The sequence below is a fragment of the Podarcis gaigeae genome, assembly GCF_964106915.1.
Source record: "Podarcis gaigeae genome assembly, chromosome: 14".
NCBI lineage: Eukaryota > Metazoa > Chordata > Lepidosauria > Squamata > Lacertidae > Podarcis > Podarcis gaigeae.
This window is the reverse complement of record NC_139690.1, coordinates 9,888,406-9,915,200: the sequence shown is the minus strand read 5'-3', so window position 1 is coordinate 9,915,200 and position 26,795 is coordinate 9,888,406. Positions and strand designations below refer to the sequence as shown.

The 26,795-nt window shown below is 45.2% G+C and overlaps 1 protein-coding gene and 1 long non-coding RNA gene across 2 annotated transcripts in view; both read right to left on the bottom strand.

Annotated features, from left to right (window-relative positions):
* The window catches only part of LOC310831800, a 389,087-nt gene that overhangs the window by 273,476 nt on the left and 88,816 nt on the right, over positions 1-26,795 (bottom strand). The window lies entirely within an intron of this gene.
* TRIP4 (thyroid hormone receptor interactor 4) overlaps positions 1-26,795 on the bottom strand; it is a 43,297-nt gene that overhangs the window by 3,325 nt on the left and 13,177 nt on the right. The window contains exons 8-12 of the mRNA XM_083712680.1: positions 25,650-25,773; positions 23,907-24,088; positions 19,668-19,792; positions 18,763-18,854; positions 4,221-4,323 (exon numbers count right to left, since the gene is read on the bottom strand). Coding sequence (XP_083568806.1) covers positions 4,221-4,323; positions 18,763-18,854; positions 19,668-19,792; positions 23,907-24,088; positions 25,650-25,773 — 626 coding nt within the window. The remainder of the gene's footprint in view (positions 1-4,220; positions 4,324-18,762; positions 18,855-19,667; positions 19,793-23,906; positions 24,089-25,649; positions 25,774-26,795) is intronic.

The window sequence follows — 26,795 nt, the reverse complement described above, 5'->3', positions numbered from 1 at the left end:
TTTGACATACAGTGGTACCTCAGGTTACATACTCTTCAGGTTACAGACTCCACTAACCCAGAAATAGTGCTTCAGGTTAAGAACTTTGCTTCAGGCTGAGAACAGAAATCATGCTCTGGCGGCGCAGCACAGCAGCGGGAGGCCCCATTAGCTAAAGTGGTTTCAGGTTAAGAACGGACCCCCGGAATGAATTAAGTACTTAAAGCGAGGTACCACTGTACTTATGCAGAAATATAGTAGTATTTTCCTCCACAAAACAGCCAATCTGAACATGTAAGTTGGTCCCAAGATTAATAGCTGGGATGTGGAAAAGCCTGGTAAACCCCAATTTAAATGGGTAGCTGTTAAGGTCAACAGATATCCAAGGATGAAAGACTGTGTCTCAGGCGCAGGAAATCGATGGATTGTACTGCACATCTGCATGTCAAAGCAAAAATCAAAGCAATATCCTAATACTGCACCTTGGGACACCCACTAGCCCACTAGTATGCACTGTTCAAATATCTGTAGCATTCAGGATTTTCAACTTGCAGCATCCCGTCGTCCCTTTAAAAGTCTGCTATTGTGCCTGCATCTTTTATAATACAGGCAACAAAAAGATCTTTATGGATGGCACAGAATGGCCACTTCATGCTCAACCAACCATTTCATGCCCATGTCGTTCACAGAAATGAAGGTTTCCTCCAAGGCACACTCATATTGAGGCAAAAAATAAAGGTTGTTTCCTATGGTCCTGGCTTGACGTTCAGCAACAACTCTGCTTTATGGCAGAGAACCTCAGATCCTTGGCATGAAGTACCAAACCAGTCACATCAATACCAATTCTTGATGGATGCTTTTTACTTAGATACATGAAATCGTATTTCCAAATGCATTTCCCCACTGCTGCTTTCCTCAAATGCCATCCCATGTGATGTGTTCACCTGCAGTCCCACTTGGGGCAAACGTACCTTTCACAAGCCACCGAGCAGCACAGCAGAACATGTTTGCAAACCCATCTGCTTGAAAGGAGCAAACACAATGTGTGGGTGTGAGTGACAGGGTGGGGTGGGCAGCTTTTGCAAATCCAATTCAGATAAACAGGAGCTGCATGAGAGCCTGTTCACAAGCTCTTGTTCAATCCTTGCTAATTTCATTTGGACTTGAACTGATGGATCATATCCAAATGTGAGAAGATGTGAATGTTAGTCATTGTCTGAACTGGGCTGGCAAGGGATGCTGCAACAAGGAAACATTAACGTTGCCTGAATGGTTCAACTAGGCAAATGGATGCCATGAGAATAACGACTTTTGAGCTAATATCCACGCAGAATGGAACTCTTTCCTACTGCAGCTCTGCCACAGTAAAACAAACAACAGGGCATTGCTGTGATAACAGCTACAGGATTCTCCGTCCCATACCCTTATCACCAACTATTCTTGAATGGCCTGGAATGACCAACCACCACCACCCTCTCCCTGCAAACAACAAGCTTTCCTGTTGCCTAACCTCCCAAGAGGGAGAAAGCCTAGGGAAAGTGATGAGAGAGCAGGGGACTCAGGCGGCCTCTGGCACGGCAAACTCCTTCCAGTCTGTTAGGCTGATCCCTCCTCGAGCAGGAAACTGTCGCTTTGGAAAGGACAGACTGTGACACACTTGAGAAGGGTTTGTACTGGCAGCAGAAGTGCACATTCTGCTTCACAGAAGTGGGGGTGGGGGATCCCAACCTCACGCTTGGCTGTCTACTGCAAGCAGCAGAAGAGGAACCGGTTTGATGGACAGGCCTGGTGCCAGCACACAGATCCTTGGGCAGCTGCTAGGGCCCCAAGCAAGACCAACCACTGGCATCTGTCCTGTACACGCCCCCCCCCTTAAAAAAAGAAAAGCACTGGGCGCCTGGAAGCTGTTATTATAATTTCCCACAATGCCCTGAAGTGATGCTATGCTGGGGCATTGTGGGAAATTAAAAAAGCCGCTTCCAGCTGCTTAAACACTCATCTAGAGCACTGCTAGCACCTACCATGGGAGCCAGCCAAATTAGGAGAGGGCACTTTGCCAAGGACCCTTCAAAACTGGCCTTCTTGGTTAATGCCATTCATGCAGGACTTCCAACAGCAAACTCCTTTCTAGAATGCAAATGGATCCATCCACAGCGATGGAGGGCAGGCAAGACCCAGAAATGATCAGAGCCAAACCGAAAAGCTCTGAACATTTAAACCTGGTGCCTGCAGGAAGCTGATTTCGCAGTAAGTTCCCAAAACCACAATTCCAGCTCGTCTAGCCCTCCCCAATAAATACGTTGAGGTAAGCCTCCTTGCCAGGTGCATCCCTCTTAAGGGTTGTGCAGCCACAGCTGCCAAATCTGTTCCAACAGCAAGAGGCCCCCTCCCTTTGCGGGAAACAATGCTGTGGCATAAGCCAGGAAACCAACCCACATGAAGACATATTCAGCTCTGTTTCTACTGTAAACACAGGAGTGTGAATAATTTGCTCGCACTCTGTATATCCAAGGATGTACAATGAGAAAGAGGCAAAACACTACAGGGATACAATAGCAGTTTAACCATCAGTGGGGAATGGCAATGATTTTAAGCTACGCTTTCAAGGATTACACTAACATTGGCAGGGGAGGGGCTGTGTTGGTCCATGGGGTTGGGGGGGGGAATCTAACCAGGACACTATTTATTAGGACCAACTAAAAATGATAAAGAATTATGCCAGTTTTTGTCATTCACATTACCCTTCCTCACACTCAGTGCTGGTAGGGCACCAGCCTGCGACATGTTATAATCTTAAAATAATCTCTCTCTACGCCTAATCAGAACTCTCTGGGTCCTTTGAAAAGCAGAAAGCAGAAGAAAAAATATGCGGCAACACTTAATGGTAGACGAGGTACAGAATCAAAAGAAGCTAAATTGGGTAGTAATAGCTAGTGGTTGGAGGGCATTCCATTAGATGAAACCAAAGCCATTGCAAAGTCCTTTCAGCATGACATGGCCAGGAGCTAGAAAACATGCCAAGCCCTGAGTCACAACACACATGCCTCCCAGGCCCTCAGGCCAAAATATACAACACTCCATTGTTCTTCGCAGATTAGCTACCAGCTCACTAAACCCATTATGAGAAGCTATTGGCCTGGTTCAGACATAACAATCTTGGTCCAATATTGTCCAAACATGCCCCATAGACCCCTCTCCTTCCCTCAGGCTATTGTGGGTTGTTAAGCCAAAGTTTCCTGTGCCATCTGAACAAGGAAGCTCATTTAAACACTGCCTCCATTTGAAGCGGGATGCTCAAGGAGAAGAGGGGAGGGGCAGGAAAAACATGTGACTCATTCTGTCCAATAAACTATGGTTTATCGAACTCATATTCTTAACAGTTAAACCAGGCCAGCTAAAACCCAGCTGTCCAGAGTGGGCAGGATATAAATATAAATAATATAAATATAAATATAAATATAAATATAAATATAAATATAAATATAAATATAAATAATATAAATATATGTTACTGACGACCACTCCTTATGCAATAATTTGCCGTCTGGAAAGCCTGAAAGAAGGGAACCACCAGAAGGGCATTAACCAGTTTGTTGTTGTTGTTGTTTAGTCGTTTAGTCGTGTCCGACTCTTCGTGACCCCATGGACCAGAGAACGCCAGGCACCTCTGTCCTCCACTGCCTCCCGCAGTTTGCTCAAACTCATGCTGGTAACCTCGAAAACACTATCCAACCATCTCGTCCTCTGCCGTCCCCTTCTCCTTGTGCCCTCCATCTTTCCCAACATCAGGGTCTTCTCCAGGGAGTCTTCTCTTCTCATGAGGTGGCCAAAGTACTGGAGCCTCAGCTTCACAATCTGTCCTTCCAGTGAGCACTCAGGGTTGATTTCCTTCAGTATGGAGAGGTTTGATCTTCTTGCAGTCCATGGGACTCTCAAGAGTCTCCTCCAGCACCATAATTCAAAAGCATCAATTCTTCGGCGATCAGCCTTCTTTATGGTCCAGCTCTCACTTCCATACATCACTACTGGGAAAACCATAGCTTTAACTATACGAACCTTTGTTGGCAAGGTGATGTCTCTACTTCTCAAGATGCTGTCTAGGGAAGTAGAGACATCACCTTGCCAACAAAGGTGATTAACAAACAAAGGTGATTAACAAACAAAGGTGATTAACAAACATTAACCAGTTACACCCCCCCAAAAAAATGCCCTGCAATGTGGACTAGAGAAGTAGGGCTTACAGATTTTGTGTTTGCCTTTGATGGGAAACTTCAAAATCATCTCCTGGGCATTAGAACAGATGAAAACGAACGGAGAAGCTGACTCCTGGCTCATCTGTGGATACTAGAAAAGAACAAAACACACAAAATGGGTTAGCAACACCGCAGTGAATTATGAGAGAGAGAAAGAGAGAGAATTGAATGTCTAAAAGTTACACAGATCAGCAAAAATATGCTTGAAGCAGCATAGAGCAATTTAGAATTTAATTGCAGGGAACAGCTCGTTGGCCTTAAGAGCTCTTGAGGTTTATTCAGAGAATAGCCCAGGTGTAAGCGGACCTGCGCTGCATACAGACAAATTCAAGCAGCTAGTTCTTAAGACAGGAACTATATGCCTGGAAATAGAGCTTCTAAAATATCTTACATAACAGGGCTGCTGCTATAAGGGGACATGACCCCCTCAGGGAGATTCCATGCCACTAGCCTAAATTTTCCTTAAGTTTGTTAGCTTTCATTCAATAGCAAAAACAAAGAAAAAACGTAAGTCTTAGTAGCAGCAGTCTCCAGCCATTTTATGCAAAGATACCAGAAAAAAAAGCCTGCAGGTGGAATTCCATCTAATTGCTCAGTAGGAATCCTATCAGTGTTCTAGTCAGTGACACAGAATCACAGAATCATAGAATGAGCACAAAAGGAATTAGAATGGTCACTGACAGCTAGGCATTTATTTTAAAATTTTATAAAGTCAGACGCTGTGAATTTTAACACAGTTAAATAACCACCTTAGGCTACCTGGCTATTCTGCATTTCCAGCTTCACTCACACATGCCCTTAGGACTCTCTCATCACAAAATGTTTGCCTACAATTCTGTGACACGAAGGCATAGCTCTGTTTGATCGGGCAGTTTGATGTGGCAGAAGCCAGCCCTTCAGAATGCCCTATTTATGGCCGTGATCCTAGTCACATTTTCCTAGGAGTGAGCCTTATTGAGCTGAAAGGGACTTAACTTCAGAGTATTTACTTTCTTATTTATTTAATTAATTTACATCCTGCCCTTCAAGGAGTCTGTGGTGGCCAACACGTCAATAATTTAAAAATTACCAGAAAAATAATAATCTAAAAACAGTTATCGAAGGGTTGCCAGGAACAGTGTCTTTCAGCCGTCAGTACATGCAACTGAGCTGTAAAATGCAGCCACATGAAATATTAGCAGATCAAACATCCCCTGCAAGCTACTTTCAGATCTCCAAGGGGGACGCGGAATGGCACGCTCAGTACAGAACTTAACGCTTTCAGAAATCTGACTTTCACTTCTCACAAGGGGAGACCAGAAAGGGATGGACTCTTAGACAGACCTCACAACTGGCCTTTCCCACAGTATGATGAGCAGAGTCGGCCTGAGGACTAAACAGCAAAGGACACTGATGTGCGAGCTAGATCAAAGCAAACCTGCTAAATAAAGATGAACACAGAGAATCACTGGGGACCGAGTGATGAAAACCGAGTGACAAAAATGCCCAAGAGAAAAGGCGCTGGCTAAAGGCAACAAAGAGGTCCAATCTCAGTGGTTGAGCTCTTGCTCAGTATGTGCACACCACTGAAATGGGAATGGAGATTACAACTCCCATCATCCCTGATGACTGGCTATGCTGGTTGAAGCCAGTGGGTTCCAAGTTTCCCATCCTTGAATTAAAGGATGTCCGATAGCCAACCCAGAAATGTTTTCTAGCATACCAAGATCCCCCCCCCCCAAGTACTTAACAGAAGGGCTAGGTGGTTTTATTTATTTCTAACATTGCTACACTTCTCAACAGCAAAAAATTTCTCTGGGCAATTTACAAGAAAAAAAATTAGAAGTATAAAGTACAGCGTTAAGAATAAATCCAAAAATTCAGGACAAAACCAGGGGCAGAGTGGCACTGGTGCAATAGATCTAACAATATTTATGACTGAGAAGCCAGAGAAAAGAAAAAGCTATTCACCGGGCATCAAAAGCAATAACCCAGAAAAAAGGACGATTGGGGTTTCGGCAGGATCACTGAATGGGTTAACAAGTTATCAACAGCTGTACATACTTTGCACAGCAAATAAGTAGGTATTAAATGAGAACAGCAAAGCTAGGAAGTTTGTGTTATTACCAAGGGCTGCCTCTCTATACAATCATTATGCTTATCTCAAATGCACTTGAGTGTTGCACAGCAATGTCCAGAGTCCTTAGTCCAGATTGTACATCTTGCATTTCATGATGTTTGAGCCTCACTGATTCCCCCCTCCCCGATTTTCTCCATAAAGGTAAAGGGACCCCTGACCATTAGGTCTAGTCGTGGCCGACTCTGGGGTTGCAGAACTCATCTTTCCGCCAGAGCAGTCCCTATTCATCTACTTATTTATCTACTTACACTTTGACGTGCTTTCGAACTGCTAGGTTGGCAGGAGCAGGGATCGAGGTATGGGAGCTCACCCTGTTGCGGGGATTCAAACCGCCAACCTTCTGATCAGCAAGTCCTAGGCTCTGTGGTTTAACCCACAGCGTCACCCGCGTCATTTTCTCCATATCTGTGTATTATGTGTATACATCTGTGTCTGATGAGAAGGCTCTAGTCTTATAAAAGCTTCTGCCACAATAAACCTGAACATATATAAAGGAATAATAATAATAATAATAATAATAATAATAATAATAATAATAATTTATTATTTATACCCCGCCCATCTGGCTGGGCCTCCCCAGCCACTCTGGGCGGCTTCCATAAAAACCAAAAATACAATAAAATATCACACGTTAAAAACTTCCCTTAAGATGTCTTCTGAATGTCAGGTAGTTGTTTATCGCTTTGACATCTGCTGGAAGGGCGTTCCACAGGGTGGGCGCCACTACCGAGAAGGCCCTCTGCCTGGTTCCCTGCGCACCTTGTTGAGTTTGTATGATTTATGAAAAAAATAATGCAGCGGCATACATACGCTGCTTTTGCATAATTTCTGCTACTTCGGCGAGCCAGAAGTGGGCATGGTAAACGATATAGGACACCAGTGTCTTACTCTCTGAAAATCCAATGGGGAAAGGAGCATAGTTTAGTAGCAGAGCAAATGCTTTGCATACAGAAGATCCTGAGTTCAATTCCCAGAATCATAAAATCACAGAACTATGGTGTTGGAAGGGACCCGAGGGTCATCTAGTCCAACCCCCTGCAATGCAGGAATCTCAGTGAAAGCATCCATGACACATGGCCATCCAACCTCTGCTTAAAAACCTCCAAGGAAGGACAGTCCACAAACTCCTGAGGAAGACCTGAGACAGCTCCAGTTAAAAAGATCTTAGGTAGCAGGACTAGGGGAAACTTAAGGCTAATACAGTGGTACCTCGGGTTACAGATGCTTCAGGTTACATACGCTTCAGGTTACAGACTCTGTTAACCTAGAAATAGTACCTCCGGTTAAGAACTTTGCTTCAGGATGAGAACAGAAATCGTGCAGCGGCGGCGCAGCAGCAGCAGCAGGGGCCCCATTAGCTAAAGTGGTGCTTCAGGTTAAGAACAGTTTCAGGGTAAGAACAGACCTCCAGAACGAATTACGTTCTTAACCCGAGGTGCCACTGTACCCTGTAGAACAGCTGCTAGCCAGAGGAGAAAATACAGGGAAAGATGGGGCAATGGACCACAATACCTCAAGGACTGCCTCTTTCCATATGAACCTACCCAGACCCTGAGAACGAGCATCTGAGGCCCTTCTTTGTGTGCCTCGAGAGGTCCAGAGAATGGCAACACAAGAACGGGGCCTTCTCTGCAGTGGCTCCCCATCTGTGGAATGCTCTCCCCAGGGAAGTTCCTTTTTAAACAGGCCTTTAGTTGATCTGATTGACATCCTATATCCTTTTAAAATGGGGTTGGGGGGTTATTGGGTTGTTTTATTTTGACTACATATTTTGTGGTTTTATATTTTCATTTTGTTCTGTGAACCTCCCTGAGGCCTCTGGGTATAGGGCAGTATATAAATTCAATAAATCAACCTTCCCCCAACTTGGTGCCTTCCAGACGCTGTTGGACTACAACTCCCATCATGCCTGATGATTGTTATTGCTGGAGAAGGCTGCCTCAAGATAGGTAACCTCACAAGTGGCTTCCCTTGAGACGGATCCAGAAGCTGCCACTGCTGCAGAACCCTGCAGCCTACATGTTGAGTGGTGCGTCTGCATGTGCACACATTACACCTGTCTCAAGGGAAGGGTGCCGTCTGCTGATAAACTACTGGGCCATGTTTACATTCCAATTATTGACAAAGCCCCAAACAACTAAGAACCAGATGACATGAAAGATCACTGCCCCTTATGCAGAACAGTTCAATCACTGAGGTCATTAGGGAAACCCTGTTAGAAGCATAATGCCCCATAGACTGTTATAGGGCCGTGATCAAGAAGTGGGCTATATCTCCTGCTATATTAATCAGTACCTTAATCAGATACTGCTTACACATTTTCAAGTCCACCGCCACAGCCTTAAGGGCTAGAGCTTGTGGGGTTTTTTTTTATTTAAAAGAGAGAGAGAAAAAATCGAGGTTTTGTTATTCAGGACACCAAATTTGGTGCCCAATATCCAAACCAATGTTTGCGAGATGTGCAACATGCACGCAGCCCTGCTTCAGCCAGAAACCTGACCTTGGTTTACTGCTTGCTAAAAAAAAATCAGTAGCCAAAAAGCCATCTTCGAGAAGCATACTACTACTCAATGTATATAATTATGTCAGCGTGAAGTGCTCTCTCCTAATGCCAAAGTGCAATGGAAGGCAGAGGAGGGCAGGCAAATTGCACTCAGAGCTGTGGGGGATAGCAAAGAGCTCTCCCCATAGCCACTCGAAGCCCTTCTTCTTTACCAGTGCCTTCACTTTGCTAAAGCTTATCTTGGCAACTATCTGGGTCAGAAATGTGTGCTTTCCCCAGTGCTGGCACTCCAGCTGTGCGATGAGCAGCTGTAAGCGTGCATTAAAACTCATGCCTGCAGCCGGGAAACGGGTTTCTGCAGATGGCAGCGGATGAAGTGGGCTCCGGTCTGGGAAAGCTTCTGCCACAATAAATCTGTTAATCTCTAAAGGTGTCATGATGACACCTAAGCTGGCTTTGCTTTCAACATGGGGAATGCACATACCTCTCTGATCGCCAAGCAGTAAGGAAGCTTAGATACTAGGCCATTCAATTTGCTTCTCTTCGGCTGTCCCTGGCAGGAGATCTCCCCCATCCTCCCAAAAGCATGGGACAGTTTCCAGCTAGATGGAGCCATTCAATTCTTCCTTCCCTGGAATGCCTGCCATTAAACTGCTGGCATGCACACTTTTGCAAGCAGATACCAGCTGAATTGGTATATTTCAACACTTGGGCATCTCTGCTGTGTGCTGGAAGCGGATGCCACAGTGGAGAGTAACCAGTTGTTGCATAGATCCGCCATACCATGTGGCACAACATTCTAACCCAACTCTCCATTTTCTTCCTCTCCAAAAGATGCTAACTTCCTTCATCCAATCCATAATTTCTGTTATGCAATTCACTGCCACAAGATGAGGCAACAGCCTTTACATCAGGGACAGGGAACTTGGGGCCCTTCAGATGTTGCTGGACTATGACTCCCATCAGCTAATGACAAAATACCCAGTGGTCAAGGAAGATGGGAGCTGTAGTCCAGCAAGATTTGGAGGCCACAAATCTTTGGCTCTTGGTGTAGATATCTAAATAGAGACTCAAACTGTTACAGCTTTACCAAGCATAAGACTACACTTTGAGAAGCAGGGCAAAGCCAGCTGGCTTGAGCCAACATCCAATTTCTCCAACACAAAGTGAAGTAATGTTGCAGTGGGTACAACCAGCTGCTTGTGCAGATTCACAGAGTCAGTAAAGCAGAGCAGGGGAATCTGTAGCCCTCCAGATGTCAATGGACTCCATTGGCATGGCCAAAACTCAGGGATGAAGGGAACTGCAGCCCAGCACTACATCTAGAAGGCTTAATACAACAAGACCTCAGATATAGCTATCAATTTTTTTGTTTTGCCCTGGTTCCAAATCTCAGCTGCAGATTCACCACCAGGCTGCTGTCTTAAGGTAAAGGTAAAGGGACCCCTGACCATTAGGTCCAGTCGTGGCCAACTCTGGGGTCGTGGCGCTCATCTCGCTTTACTGGCCGAGGGAGCCGGCGTACAGCTTCCGGGTCATGTGGCCAGCATGACTAAGCCGCTTCTGGCGAACCAGAGCAGCGCACGGAAACGCCCTTTACCTTCCCGCCAGAGCGATACCTATTTATCTACTTGCACTTTGAGGTGCTTTCAAGCTGCTAGGTTGGCAGGAGCAGGGACCGAGCAATGGGAGCTCACCCCGTCGCAGGGATTCGAACCGCTGACCTTCTGATCAGCAAGTCCTAGGCTCTGTGGTTTAACCCACAGCGCCACCCGCGTCCCAGGCTGCCATCCTACACACCTGCAAAAACACTGATCAACATCTTACACAGGTGTAAGGATGAACAGGATGATGCCGATGACACCCTTCCAAGCACAATAATAAAACATTATATTGTGAATTCTCTAGAGGACTAGAAAAGGTCACATGTGCTAGAGAGGAATGCAGCGTTACTGTGCTTTATCTTTGGCTGGGTGTTTTGTGTGACACAAAGCATACAAACCATGCACACTATCTTGAGCTCCTTGGAGACCAGGTGGGATACAGGCACAGTGAATTAAAACAAACAAACCAGATCTCCTGGCCTATGCTCAGATAAAATAGAAAGGAAGAGACAACCAAGGTGGGATATAAAAAACAAACAATCAAATAAGGCAATAGCTCCAATGCATTCATTTAAAGCCACGGGGTGAGATTTTTAAAAGCCACACAGCCTGTGGTGTGAAAGTCTGCTAGGTCAAGCTGAGACAGGTGAGAAAGGAACTGTGCAAAACCACTGCCGCTAATAGTCATGGATTTGGTAATCAAAATGGCTTTGCTAAAAAGGAGGGGAAACCCACCCACACACACACACACTAACTGCCTCAACTGCTGAGGTTACAAACCACAGCCCTACTGTGCTGCTGAATGCAAGCAACATCTTCCCTGGAGGCTGTTGAGAGCTTCTATCTGCTGCTTGCAGATAACAGAAACATGCTGGCAAGTGGTTTGGCTGCTTTGAAGAGGAGATGGATGCATCTTAGCCAGGCTGCTTCATTTCCCTTTCATCTCGCACTTATGCAAGCTCCTTGTCACTCTTCACACTGCGCACCCTGAGCAGGAAATCAGTTGCAAGCATGATCAAGTCGGGAGTAGGAGCAAAGGAGGCACCTGGGGGGGGGGCAGGGGAGACAGCCCATGCCCCTCTCTCAACAAAAGGCTTGGCAAACAGTTCCAGGTCTATGCTACATATGTACATCCTTGCATAAGTTGGACACAGCTGGAACAACCCGGACTTTTCTCTTTTTTTATAGCCTATCATTGAAAAGGAAATATTTTCCAAGGCAGTTTACAAACACAAGCAATAAATAAAATAATAATAATAATAATAATAATAATAATAATAATAATCACTGAAAAGGTTCACAAAAAGAAAGCAGCAGCAGTGACAACAATTCATAGAATTGTAGAGTTGGAAGGGACCACGAGGGTCACCTAGTTCAACGCCCTGCAATGCAGGAATCTTTTGACCCACAGTGCTCTCGAACCCATGACCATGAGATTATGAGTCTCATGCTCTACCAAATGAGCGATCACATTAATGGGACTTTTTCAGTGAGTTGATAGTTCACATTTAAATGCTGGGCAAGATGCTGCAGCTCTGGAATTTATGCTATCGGGCAACACCCTCAACCGTCCATCCCTCTTTTCAATAAAGGGGGAATTAAGACTTACCCAACATGGTGCAAATTAGGCTTTTCCCCCCATCTAGTCTAACATACTGATTCCACCTCACCCAATTTTTTTTGCTTGTTTTGCTTAGACAAAGAGTTCTGTCGAACCTGAAAGCTCGCTCGCTTCCTAATATTTCAGTTGGGCATTATGAAGGTGCTGCCTACTATTACTTTAGGATTTTTGTCCTAACGCAGCTATCTAGTTTAAAAATAAAATAAAACCCTAGTGTGTAGAATGTACGTGGATAACAACGGGTATAATTAGTTCTTGTTTCAGTTTTGATCTTCAGCTCTAAATGGCCTCCTCATTGCTTGAAAGCTGTGTATCCTCTTGGATAGTTGCTAGTTGTCTTCTATACGTAATTAATGAAAAGGGTGTGATTTATGCACACTTTTTTCTGAAAACAGGCAAAATGCTTTTAATTAAAGGCAACCAGACCAGATACTGAGCATATCTAGCCACACTGACATGTATTATTTATGGCATTGCTTACCAACAGAAAAATATAGCGGTATTATCTATTTTAACTCTGTAAGTACAGGCATAGAGATGTGACTGAATAAACATAAATGATGTGAAGGAGACATTTTCTCAAAATATATATGTTGGCTACTGAAATGAAATTATGGAAGCAATCCGCTCCCTTTTCAGGAATTAACGATGTCGTTTTTAATGAAAAAAGCACATAATATGATTTCTCTCAGGCTAGAGTTTTCTGGCATTCTGCATTGTTTTATCCAACAGTTGCGCAAGAGGAGGGAGGCCAGCATGCATCCAGAAACTGATCCACAGGACTGACCTGTGTTGAGCAGGAACTGGGAAGCTGTGGCACTTCAACTCTCACCAACCTCAACCAGCATGGCTGATGGTCAGGGATGTGGCACTGTGGTGCGGAGATTTATATTTGGACTCAAGTCCTTATAGGCTTCTTCCCAAGCATAAGATTACGTACGCTTTGTTTGAGAAGCAGAGTATAAAGCTAGCTAGTCTGAACTAGCATCCGGTTTCTCTAACACAAACTGTCTATTGGTTATCAGGATCTGCAGCAGAGAATCTATGGCCCTATAGATGTTGTTAAGACTACCCCTCCCATCATCCCTGACTATGGATCATGTAGCTTGGAGCAGATGGGAACCGGAGTCCAGCAGCAGCTCAAGAGCACCAATTTCCTACCTCTGATCAAGATGCTGGGCAGCTCTGCTGTGACATTTTTAAAACAACTGATGCATATTAATATATTTGCCTCTCATTTTCAAAAGCAGCCTTCTGGCTTCCAATGTAGAATGGCTTATATTCTATTCACCTCCTCCACTGCTGGGAGATTTATTTGTTTGGAGTCTAGCAAGAGCTGGAGAGTCACCAGTTCGCTAGCCAAGAGCCAGACCAATGCTCTGGTGTAATGTTTTATTTCCTTTTATTATTGTGCACACTCATTGCCTTTCTCCTTACTTATTCTCTCTCTCTCTCTCTCTCTCTCTCTCTCTGCCCCCCCTTTCTCAAATAAAGAGAATTTTCTCAAATAATCAGATCCCTGGGCTTGACTGGATTCTTATAACACCTGAGGGTTGGGTGTCCTTCCATGATGGCCAGGCTGTTTGGTTTCAAATTAATGGAAGATAAGGAAGGGAAGGGAGCTGAAGCAACTGGCAGGAGACCAGGAGCTTGGCTAGCAATCCTCCTGTTCCTGACTAAATAAACTGCAAAGTATTGGATGTCCCTCTGGTGGCAAGAAGAGAGCAAAGAGGCAGAAGGCACATCATTAAGAGCAACAGAGCTTCCCCTATGCTTTGGCACACAGGTAAGATCAAGGTTTGCTTTATATCAGGAGTGGAGAGTCTTCTGCCGTCTTAGGACCACATTACCCAGTGGAAAGCTATTGGGGACACATTCCAGGAATGGGCCAGAGCCATACACCATCTCATACCCTTAACCATATAGGTATTATAGGGACAGAACGACTCAAACTGTATAGAAATCTATTCATGTACAGCGGCAAGAATGTTGCTTGCCCAAAAATGGAAAGAAGAAGTCCCGATGAAAGAAGAATGGATACAAAAACTGATGGAATATGCAGAAATGGCATACAAAAAAAGAAAAAAAAGAAATCAAGATAGCAAACTTTTTATAAAAGAATGGAAATGATTTATGGAATATTTACAAACAAACTGCAAACAGATAAGAACATTGGCAGGATTATTGTAATAACCTGCAGTTTCATAAGAGTATATATTTAAAGCAGACAAATAAATGAGTAAATTAAATTAATTTGGATATGCAGAGAATATTTAAAATAAATTTAAGGAACTGCAGAAAAGGGGGGAAGGAAGTCAAGTCTTGAAATGTTAAAATTGAAAATCATAAATATTTTTTTTAAAAAAAACATATAGGTATTTCCCATGGAAGCAGAAACATATATTTAATTCTTAAACCTTCCATTCCTCCATAGACTTTATTTTACAAAGTGTGTTTAATAAATAAAAACAACAACAAATCATCCCCAACACCCTTTATTTGCCCTGACCATATAAAAGTCAAAAGCAACTTAGTATTTTCCACAGAAAAATTCTAAGAATGGCAGTGTGCACACTTTGCCATATATCAAAGCCCTTTTCCCCTCTCAGCTGCTGCCCACAGAACAGCTAATTGGCACAAGAGCACCCAGAAGGACAAGGTGAAATCCAGCTGCAAGCTGCTCCCAGCTAATGGCCTGGGCTGGGGTCCCCACCCATACTTTCTATATACACCTGTAATAGGTAGGTCTGTCAGTGGTTGAAGAGCTGGCTGCCTAGAAGAAGATAACCTGAAAGTCAGATAACCTGGCTTGAAGAATGCAAGACTTCAGAAAGTTTGCTCCATCAGAAGGAATCCAACATGTGTTATCAGCCAACCATTTGTGTCACATTTCTTTAGCATATTTACATCCTGCTGCCTTCCTTCAATCCGGAAACTCAATCATGGCGTCCCATCCAGGCAATGACCAGACCCAGATCTTCTTAACTTCAGTAAAGCGGTTGCGTCACATGCCCACAGGTGAGGTCCAGGAACATAACAAGGTTTCCCCACTGTGACAAAGCCATGTGTGGCTCTACACCACTGCTCAGCCACTCCCCACCTCAGAAGGAGGGTGGGGAATCCCCAACATAGAAGCATATTACATTGCCAACCAAATACGCCATATAATCCCATATATACTAGAAGATGAGACAAAACGATGGGTACGATGAGAGGGACACAATTGAAAATACCTGCACCACAACATACCCACTCCTCCCAAACAAACTAAAGAAAATTCCCACAACACTTAATAGGTACACACAGACCATGCTCAAAGCATGGAAAACACAAATAGGCAAACTATCCCCAACCCCATCCCCACTAATCCCCCTGGCGTACCACCCATTATTCCACCATGCAGCACAAAACCTCCAGATAAAAACCTGGCGAACCAAAGGCTTATATCGCCTAATAGACTTTTATAAAAAATAACAAACCCTTGTCAACACAAGAAATACAAGACAAACTAGAAGACACCCAAATGCCCTGGTTAACACAACACCAACTACAGTACATGCCCTCTTAAACAACCCAACAGTAAAATCAGCAGCAACTAGGCCCCTGACAACCTTCAAAAACCTCCTCCTAACAACAAAGGGAAACGGCAAAAGGACGGTATCCGCAATATACAAAATACTACTCCAAAATCCCGCAAATCCTCTAGACGCAATCAAAAAACAATGGGAGAATGACATAGGCTATGAAATTAACCCCACTCAATGGACCAGAATGTGGTGTAAACCCCCCTTTAAATCCATATCAACGAAAAGCAAAGAACTCGCTCTGAAACTCACCTACAGGTGGTACCAAACATCAAGGAAACTAGCGCTAATACACCCAGGAACCTCACCAAAATGCTGGAGAGGGTGCACCTCCACAGGCACATACCTCCACATGTGGTGGGAGTGTCCCAAAATCCAACTATTCTGGACAACAGCCATACAAGAAATATGTAAAATAACTAAGTAAGTATTAGAAATCACCCCAGAATTGGCCCTACTAAACACCTTCCAAGACAACAATGCTCAGCAGCCAGAAACACCATAACCAGACACTGGAGAGACCTGTCAGGAGTAAGCATGGACCAATGGTACCAAATAGTATGGGAAACAGCCCTACTAGAAAAATTAACTAATAAACTGAAACTGACACGGGGACAAACAGAAGAAGACACCTTCACCCCGGTATGGCTCCCCTTTATCACATACACAGCCCAACAGGACAATGACAATAATCCACCAACAGCATACAAATCAATATGGCTAACCTGACCCAAAACACCCACCCACCTCACTCACACACGAAAACAAAGATCACCACAGCCAATCACAAGCAAACAATCACACCCTAGGCCAACCCCAACCTCTCTCACCACCAAAGGAACACAAGTGAACAACACAAGCACGCTGACACCAAACTCTACATACATTAAGCATAATAGAAACACCGCTACCCGACCCCACCCCCATCCATCTCCCCTCCCTCCACCCCCTTTCTTTTTTTCTTTTTTTTCTTCTCCCCCTAATGCCTCAACAAATGAAACGGATTTGTAAAAATGTTACATGGGGGAAAAAATACGAGGCATTACACTTACACTGTAAAACAAGAAAACCCTTAATAAAATATTTTAAAAAATAAAATAAAAAAATGAAAAAAATAAAGACAGTGCTCCTTTCTGCAGAGCTCAACCCAATGCAGCCATATCCCAAACCATTACTCATGGAAGCAGTGATGGACTGTGCAAGGCTCTCCCACTCTAGAGTACTTCTCCAGGTGAATCATCATGGTCAGCTTCATCTTCTTGCCGGCAGGAAGGTACAGGTACCGCTGTACCTTTGAGCTAGCCTCCCATAACCTCGTGCCCTCTGGGTGTTTTGAACTACAACTCCCATCATGAAACAACAATATTCTCCTCGAAGAGCTGCACTTCCCAGATTTCCCTGGGAAGAGAAATCAATTGTTAAAGCACTCTGGGAACTGTAACTCTAGAAGGGAAAAAAGGTATCTCCTAACAACTCTCAGAACCCTTAAGAAACCAAGAGTTCCCAAGATACTCTGGGAAAAGCCACGCCTGTTTAAAGTGGCATCAGTGCTTTAAATGTACACTGCAGGAGGGGCCTAAGTTTAGGTACAATTATTTTTATTAAATTGATATACCACCCTTCATCCAAAGATCACAGAGCGGTTTACAGCATAAAAACACGAAATACATAACCTCATAACAAAAGAAAACCAGATATCCCATTACTAGATACATACAACCTATTAAATACAGGCCAGGAATGTGATAGTAAGAGGGATCCTTTGAAGCTCAGATACAAAGGCCACTTACTGAGCCTCCCTTGGAGAAAACAGTGAATGAAACACCAGGGTGTGGGTGGGTTCACAAACAGAAGATTTTGCCTCTATGCAGAACATTACCAAACATGGGTAAACAAGCAGTGGCGGCTGCTTTTGTCTGGTAGAGAAAGATCTCCCTCCCTGCCAACGGACTGCTATGAATCTACTAGGTGTGCTGGCCTAGCTGCAGCTGCCTCTGTAAATCAATAACCAACCAACTGGTTGCCAGGAGCCCTATTCAAAAAGGGATTTCCCTGACTCAGGACTGATTTGGTTAAACAAATACAGGTCACAACCGACATGGCTCTGAAAGAGAAGAGCGACGCTCAAAGCCACACACAAGGTTGAGAAGTGCACCCCCCCACACACACAGTCAGACACTCCCTCCCGCCTCTGCTTCCACCATAAGCTCGAGAACAGATCTATCCGAGAGGTATCATCTGCAACAAACCTGTGGCCTGTGTGCAGAAGACTTGCTTTAAATTTTAATTCATACTCTTTGTTTTATGGTGATTTCTCTTATGTTTCTGGAAAAGCAAGCTGTTGGTGCCTGCCCAACTCTACCAGAGGAACAGGTAGTTGCCTTAGAGCAGGGGTCAGCAACCTTTTTCAGCCAATGGGCCAGTCTACCGTCCCTCAGACCATGTGGTGGGCCAGACTATATTTTGAAAAAAATAATGAACGAATTCCTATGCCCCACAAATAACCCAGAGATGCATTTTAAATAAAAGCACACATTCTACTCATGTAAAAACACCAGGAAGGCCCCACACATAATCCAGAGGTGCATTTGAAATAAAAGGACACATTCTGCTCATGTAAAAACACGCTGATTCCCGGACCATCCGCGGACCAGATTAAGAAGGCAATTGGGCCACATTCAGCTACCCCTGCTGTAGAGAGAAGACCACAGAGCACAAGCGCTGCATGCAGAATGTCCCAAGTCTCAATTCCCTGGCCTAAAAGGACCAAGCAGCAAATGATGGAAAAGATTGCAGCCTGAAATATTGGACAGTGAAAACCTAAGACACAACACTGGGCAGGCTACATGGATAAATAGTCCTGACTTAGGATAAGGCAGGCTCCTATGCTTGAAGCAGCAGGACTTGAAAGGGACACTCACAGCCCCTTTGGAAACCTCCAGTCTGGAAAATCAGAGCAATAGCATAATTTTGCCACCCTACTGGGGGGAGGAAGGAGAAAGGAGGACCTTCATTTTTGCCAAAGGCAGCCAAATAATGCGCTCCAGCTTCAACACTCACAAAACCGAGCAGGTTGGGGGTTTTTTGGTGCTCACTCACCTGCTCCTTAAATTGCTCTTGCGACAAGCAGTCAATCAAGTCCACACAGCCAAGGAGGCAGCCAGAGGGATAATCTTTGGGAAATTCCAAATCTATGGCAAGCCGGAGAGAAAATTGTTAGGCAAGCTCAGGCATGTGATGCACGCCCTGCCATTCTCCACATGGTCTTGATTAGCCTTCGAGTGCCTTGCGTGAGCTCTCTCCACACTGTTTTATACAGCTAATTTCATGGTTTGGACAAAAGTACGTTTGCTTAGGGAAGCTTTTCTGATCCTGGGAAAAGCATTTCTCCACGAGGACCTTGGTCTCCCAAGGCCTTCTAATCTGCTCCATTAACATGCCTCCAGCCAGTGCAAAGATCAGCCCCAGGCCTTGCTGAGGTATTATCTAAGGTCAAAGGTTACATTCGGTCCAGGTTCACTGGCAAGAAGAACTCTAACTCTCTAATTGGTTAGAACACATTGTATGCAATTCAAATGCTGTATTCAGACTGAAGAATTTTGAGTTATTGCAGTATTTAAAATGAGAATGAGAAAAGGAAAATGTGAGGCAAAGGAGAAAAGAGCCAGTGGCAGCAGAATAAAGCTATAGCAGACTTCTTCAACTTTGGGTCCCCAGACGTTGTTGAACTTTATCCCTCATTATCCACAGCTGGTATAGCAAATGGCCCTGTTTTGATACCCCAGTTGTGTTTTCACACTGTAAGCCCCTTAGGAGACAGGGACCTGTCCTCTCATTCTTTTCATCTATGTGCACATATATGCACTATATAATCAGAACATGTATAGCAGTGATCACTCTGAAGCCCACAAACTAATTTTCATTTAGCCAGCTGGCCTCCTGACTCAGGTAAAAGGGCAGGCAATCCCAAGGTCTTAAGAGGTGGGAGGAGGGGGGAGGCTCACCTTTCCCAAGCAGTATTTTGTAGGTAGCCTCCTGCTCACAGATTTCCTGAGGGGATGGCCTTTTAGCTGTAGCTGCTATCCACAATCGACCCCGGTGTGATGTGTACCAAGTCCTGCCTTCTACCCTAGAGAGGGAGGAATAGAACAGAAACAGATTCAGTCTCCAAACATCCTCGGGACCCACATGATTCAGGGAACACTGAATTGCCATTCTAGTATCCAAGCTGTGTATTCTGGGGGAGGCAAACACCCTTGGCACAGACAGTCCTTTCAAAAGGAAGGCGCTAGTGACAGAATTAAAGTTGCAAGCTGAAAATCCATGAAAGGGCCTCAGGCATTAACAGACCAGCTTAAGGAATCATGATCTTCAAAGCACCAAAGTTTATACATTTCCCCATTTATCCATAAAGTGCTGACACATTTCCCCCCCAGCTACAATACACTGCCAGAAACAAACTTTTTACTTTTATTTCAAAGCTGACGTTCTCTGAACTCATCCTGGAGTCTTGCCATTCTGATGGCAATGATATATGAACAAAAGAAGAGCCAGCTGGGTCAGGCCATTAGCTCTTTCTAGTCCAGCATCCTGTTGTTACAGTGGACACCCAAATTCCTGCGGGAAACCCGCATGCAAAATTTGAGCACAAGATCACTCTCCTCTCTAGAGTGGCTTAACAATCATTCTCTTGAATGATTGAGCGAGTGGTTGCTGAACAACTCCAGGCACGCCTGGAAGAAGCGGACCACTTGGATCCCTTCCAGTCGGGATTCAGGCCTCATCATGGGACTGAAACTGCCTTGGTCACACTGGTCGATGATCTCCGGCGGGCTAGGGACAAAGGAGAGAGCTGTTTCCTAGTTCTGCTGGATCTCTCAGCGGCTTTTGAAACCATCGACCATAACATCCTTCTGGACCGTCTAGAGGGGCTGGGAGCTGGGGGCACTGTTATACAGTGGTTCTGCTCCTTCCTCCTGGGCCGTGTCCAGAAAGTGGTGGGGGGGGATGAGTGTTCAGACCCCTGGGCTCTCACTTGTGGGGTGCCTCAGGGTTCCGTCCTCTCCCCCATGCTTTTCAATATCTACATGCAGCTGCTGGGAGAGATCATCAGAGGGTTTGGGCTGGGTGTTCATCAGTATGCAGATGATACCCAGCTCTACCTCTCTTTTAAATCAGAACCGGTGAAGATCCTGTGTGAGTGTCTGGAGGCGGTTGGAGGTTGGATGGCGGCTAACAGATTGAGGTTGAATCCTGACAAGACAGAAGTACTGTTCTTGGGGGACAGCAGGCGGGCGTGTGTGGAGGACTCCCTGGTCCTGAATGGGGTAACTGTGCCCCTGAAGGACCAGGTGCGCAGCCTGGAGTCATTCTGGACTCACAGCTGTCCACGGAGGCACAGGTCAATTCTGTGTCCAGGGCAGCTGTTTACCAGCTCCATCTGGTATGCAGGCTGAGACCCTACCTGCCTGCGGACTGTCTTGCCAGAGTGGTGCATGCTCTGGTTATTTCTCGCTTGGACTACTACAATGCACTCTATGTGGGGCTACCTTTGAAGTTGACCCGGAAACTACAACTAATCCAGAATGCGGCAGCGAATCTGGTGACTGGGAGCGGCCACCGAGACCAAATAACACCGGTCTTGAAAGACCTACACTGGCTCCCAGTACGTTTCCGAGCACAATTCAAAGTGTTGGTGCTGACCTTTAAAGCCCTAAACAGCCTTGGTCCAGTATACCTGAAGGAGCGTCTCCACCCCCATCATTCAGCCCGGACACTGAGATCCAGCGCCGAGGGCCTTCTGGCGGTTCCCTCATTGCGAGATGTGAGGCTACAGGGAACCAGACAGAGGGCCTTTTCGGTAGTGGCGTCCGCCCTGTGGAACGCCCTCCCATCAGATGTCAAAGAGATAAAGAATTACCTGACATTCAGAAGACATCTTAAGGCAGCCCTGTTCAGGGAAGTTTTTAATATGTAATGCTGTACTGTTTTTAACACTGATTGGGAGCTGCCCAGAGTGGCTGGGGAAACTCAGCCAGATGGGCGGGGTATAAATAAATTATTATTATTATTATTATTATTATTATTATTATTACCCTGTGGAATGCCCTCCCATCAGATGTCAAAGAGAAAAATAACTACCAAACTTTTAGAAGACATCTAAAGGCAGCCCTGTTTAGGGAAGCTTTTAATGTTTTATAGGTTATTGTATTTTAGTCTTTTATTGGAAGCCGCCCAGAGTGGCTGGGGAAACCCAGCCAGATGGGCGGGGTATAAATAATAAATTATTATTATTATTACTCCCAAGTAAGTGTGGGAATTAGACCTCTGAGAGGGAAATAGGGGCTTCCCAATAATTCTCAGCATGCTTAAACTACAGTTCCTAGGATTCTTGTGAGGGGAACCATGACTGTTTAAAGTGACATGATGCTGCTTTAAAAGTATGGTGGGGATGGGGGCCTGAGAGTGTGAGTTGAGCAACAGTCAGTTTGTAAAAGAGCTGCTGAAGCCCAAGACTGCTTGGAAGAGCCATGCGGTCTCCACAGTCTCAAAAGCACAGGAGTCAGATACAGCAAGGAAGCAGTGAGGTGGTCCCCATATTAATTGATAAAATTTCTATCACCCCTTTTCTTTGAGGAGCTCAGGATGCTATAGGCGGCATGGGCCCTTGTTACCCGCTCCACAACTGAATGAATGAATGAACTTTATTACGGTCACAGACCAGGATAAAAAAACAACAACATATAAATAGAATAGCAGTTAGGATTTTTTTTTTTTAACTGATAAATGCTGGAGCAAATAAGGACGAAGAAACAAACTCCACAACTGTGTGAGGCAGCTTAGGCTACGAAACAGGGACTTGCCCAATGACACTTAGCTTGTTCCACAGCCAAGCAACAACCTGATCACATCAGAAGTGGTTTAATTAATAATAATAATAATAATAATAATAATAATATTTTCCCAGCCACTCTGGGCGGCTTACAGCATATCTAAAAACATAAAACATGAAGCAGTAGAAACCTCCCGATTGTCTCCAATGCTGCCTCAAAATAAATTCAAGGGTAACTCAAAACTCATTTTGCAACCATACCTGGACTTGAATACTCTGAATTGTATCTAATGTAACAGAAGTCCAATTGAAATTAGCAAATACAGGCAACAACCATTTTGTGCGGGGGTTCCATTCCCAGCTCCTGCACATGTCAGCAGAGCATGCATAAGCCCTGCACCACACCCCCATTCTGCCCTCCTCCAGGTTCAAAAAGACCTGTGCATCAGTTGGAGCCACCTAAAATGGCCACGGCCTGTATGACTAAGTTATAGCCATTAACAGATAGGTAGCCGTGTTGGTCTGTCATAGTCAAAACAAAAAAAATTCCTTCCAGTAGCACCTTAAAGACCAACTATGTTAGTTCTTGGTATGAGCTTTCGTGTGCATGCACACTGGTATCTGAAGAAGTGTGCATGCACACGAAAGCTCATACCAAGAACTAACTTAGTTGGTCTTTAAGGTGCTACTGGAAGGAATTTTTTTTTGTTATAGCCATTAACTTCAACAGATCTGCCCTGAGTGGGACTAGTGATAGATGCAGCCCTCAGTCTTTTGATCTACATTTAAGTGACTACAGCAGTTGTTCAAAAGGTTATTGCCTTTCCACCCAGAGGAATAGAGGAAAACACTGCCACCTAACACTTGAAATGGGAAGTGAAAATTTTAAGGCCAGAAGCCAGTAAGCATAGTATAGGTCAAAGTTAATCACTAGAAGCTGGTCCTTTAAAAAATATGTAACATTTAATTTTACTACACACTTTCTCCAAGAAGCTGACAGTTCCGAGCCCTTTTATCTTGACAGCACCCCTGCGAGACAGGCCAAGCAGGAATTTGAATCTGAGTCCCCAGGTCTAAGTTCAGTGCTCTAGCTGATGCATTAGATTCCTTTCACCCTCTGTTACATGAATAAGCCTTTACTGAAAATTAAGCCCCAAGGAATATTTCTGCAAGTGAAAGCTCTCCTTGTGTCTCTTATGTAGCAGCAAGGACAAAAGTGCCTCATGTTCCTGTTATTTACACACTGCAGTTACTGTCACAGAAAATTAAGAGGCTCTGGATAACGCTCATTAGATAAGACAGGCCACTCCATTTAAGGGAAAATCATCCTCAACAGATAACTGCACAAGAGTTTCCCTTAAACAAGCTGCTCCCTGTCTCAAATGCTCCCAGTTTCAGGTCTTCTGCTTACCTTTTGATCCCTTTGACCAGCAGTGAGGCCCAAGGCTGATGCATGCTAAGGCACCAGCCATCATCCGAGATCTCCTGTATCTCTCGGTCTTGAATTCGTAAGCGACTTCTTTCCAAACATGCCTCGCTTCCAGCCTCTGCAGAAGGGATATTTTTCCTGTGCAAACCAGTCTGCTCCACCCACTTAAAACAAGAACAACACACAAATAGGTTAACATTTCTCTATTTAAACTGCAAAACAGGGAGGTGTAAAAGTGTGTCTTGGGTGTTTTGTAGCTTGTAGGTTCTGTCAGGATCATCCTACTCGCGTGTAGGATCCTGGCAGAGACACATACCCGACTGGCATGTTCTCTCCCTCCTAGTCGGTCATTTGGGAGCTTCAAAAGCTTCCTCTAGCCTGAACATCACAGTGACTGATACCAAGAGGCATCAGCACACTTAAGGATCATGCACAGTATTAGCAGTTTGCAGAACAGACTCAGCAGCACAGCATTTTGACCAAACTACTTTATTTACATATAATACACTTGGAGCATTCTGATTCAGCTCCTTCCTCTTTCTCATCAGACAGCAAAGAGAAAGGACAAAGGACAATAGTCCTACATCACGGAACACAGTAGTATAAACATCCTGTCTCCGTCACTTCCCACTCTGTGGAATGAAAACATACACCGTCATGTGATTAAAACCAATCCCATGACTGCAAGCACGGAGCAAGAATCCTATCAGGTTCCAGGTGACAGCATTGCTTGTGACTCTTATACTGAGCCCAGACTCAAACCTCAACAAGTAATCCTCCAATGAGGACCCTGAAGATCTGGGGAAGCATACACAATCCCATGCAACTACAGTGGTACCTCGGGTTATAGACACTTCAGGTTACGTGTTTTCAGGTTGAGGACTGCGGGAAACCTGGAAGTACTGGAAAGGGTTACTTCTGGATTTTGCCACTTGCGCATGCACAGAAGCGCCAAATCGTGCTTTGCGTATGCACAGAAGCACCAAATCGCGCATGCACAGACACGGCATTGCAGGTTACGAACGCTTTGGGTTGCGGACGTGCCTCCATCACGGATTACATCCGCAACCCGAGGTTCCACTGTGCCAGAAGATCCTGCTGCCCAGGAATAATAGCAATTTATTAATTGCCCCAGTCACTGGGTGGCTTCCAACATATACAAAAGCATAAGAAAACCTCACTAGGCCTCCAACAGGAGATACCGTGGACAGACCCCATGGCTGGTTCTCTGCCTCACTAGTGGCAAAAGAGCCCTTGTTCAAGCAACACTATTTAGAGAATAAATGGCCAAAGTGTGCATTGCTGGACTCTGCTGTCGTATAAGTTACAGAAATAAAAAAAAATTAAAAGTTGAGATGTGTGTGAGAAAGGTTGAATGAGTGAAAGTCGGAATGTGAAAGTTGTGAGAAAAGGACAGAGTGACAGTTGTGAATGAGCTCATGCTATAGCTGTTAAGGACAAAGGAAGGAGGCAAAGATAAGAAAGTTGCTATGCCTTGTGATTAGAAGAAGCTAGTGAAAGGATTACTGCCATATATGGACATCACTGCCCCTTTGCTTGTAAATGTATGAATACTTGTGCTTTTTTCATATTTGGTGTACCACCCTTTCAACTACTTGCTGGCTGAAGCTGTGTTGTACTAGCTTTGCGACATCAGTTGCATCTGGAAGATCATAGGTTCCCCACCTGAGATCTAGAATTTTGTTAAGGAGGAAGAGTACTGACCACAGGAGCTGGCTGGAGAAGGTTTGGGTTCACCAAGACTCCGGATTCTTCATATTTTCCTTCAGGGTTCTGCTTTGGCTTGGTCAAGGTTCCCCTACTGATAGCTTCAATTGTTTCATCCAATCTGCAAGGAGAGCCAACCAGTTTTACGTTAAGTCTTTTCAACTACTCTGCACCTGTCCAACTGAAAATGCCTTTCCAGGCTCCCTTCACCTTCTTTGCTAAATGAAACTTCTTTGCTTGGAGAAAGATAGAAACACCGTGCATAAGTGCATTGGCTACACCAGTGTTTCCCAACCTTTTTTGGGCAAAGGCACACTTGTTTCATGAAAAAAAATCTCGAGGTACACCACCATTAGAAAATGTTTAAAAATTTAACTCTGTGCCTATATTGACTATATATAAAGTAACTCTCTTTAATAGGCATCAAATAAACACAAAGAAAGTACCGGTATTTTATAATTACGCACCTACTTTTTTTGGGGGGGGGAAATAAAGGAAAAAAATTTTTCCTTTATTTCCCCCCCCCAAAACCAGGTCGGGGAACAGTGGGATGGCGGTGCTGCGCCTCCCCGCTGTCCCCCGAGCTTGTGGGGCTGGCCCATGTCTGCCTGGCGCGAGGGGCGCTCTGCTTCAGGGCGCCCCGCGCATCGGGCGGCAGGCTACAGTCCGCAGCATGGGGAACCCTCTGTTTCAGGGCGCCCCACGCGCCCCCACGGGTGCGCAAGGCTTGCCAACACGAGCGCGGAGCACGGGGCGTCCTCCGAAGGGCGCCCCGTGCTCTGCGCCGCCCGCAAGCCTTGCGCTCCTGGGGGGCCAACACCAGCGCGGAGCACGGGGCGTCCTCCGAAGGAACGCCGCCATCCCGCTGTCCCCCGACTTGGTTAGAAGGCTGGCGGGGGGGGGGGGAGAGGCCTGCTTTTCCCCGTCGCCAGCCCCGCAAACTCGGGCGACAGCGGGAGAGGCGTAGCGCGCCCTTCCCGCTGTCCCCCGACTTGGCTAGAAGGCTGGCGGGGGGAGAAGCCTGCTCCTCCCCGTCGCCAGCCCCACAAACTCGGGAGACAGCGGGAGAGGCGTAGCGCGCCCACCCGCTGTCTCCCGACATGGTTTGGAGGCTGGCGGAGGGCTTCCTCCTCCCCCAGCCCC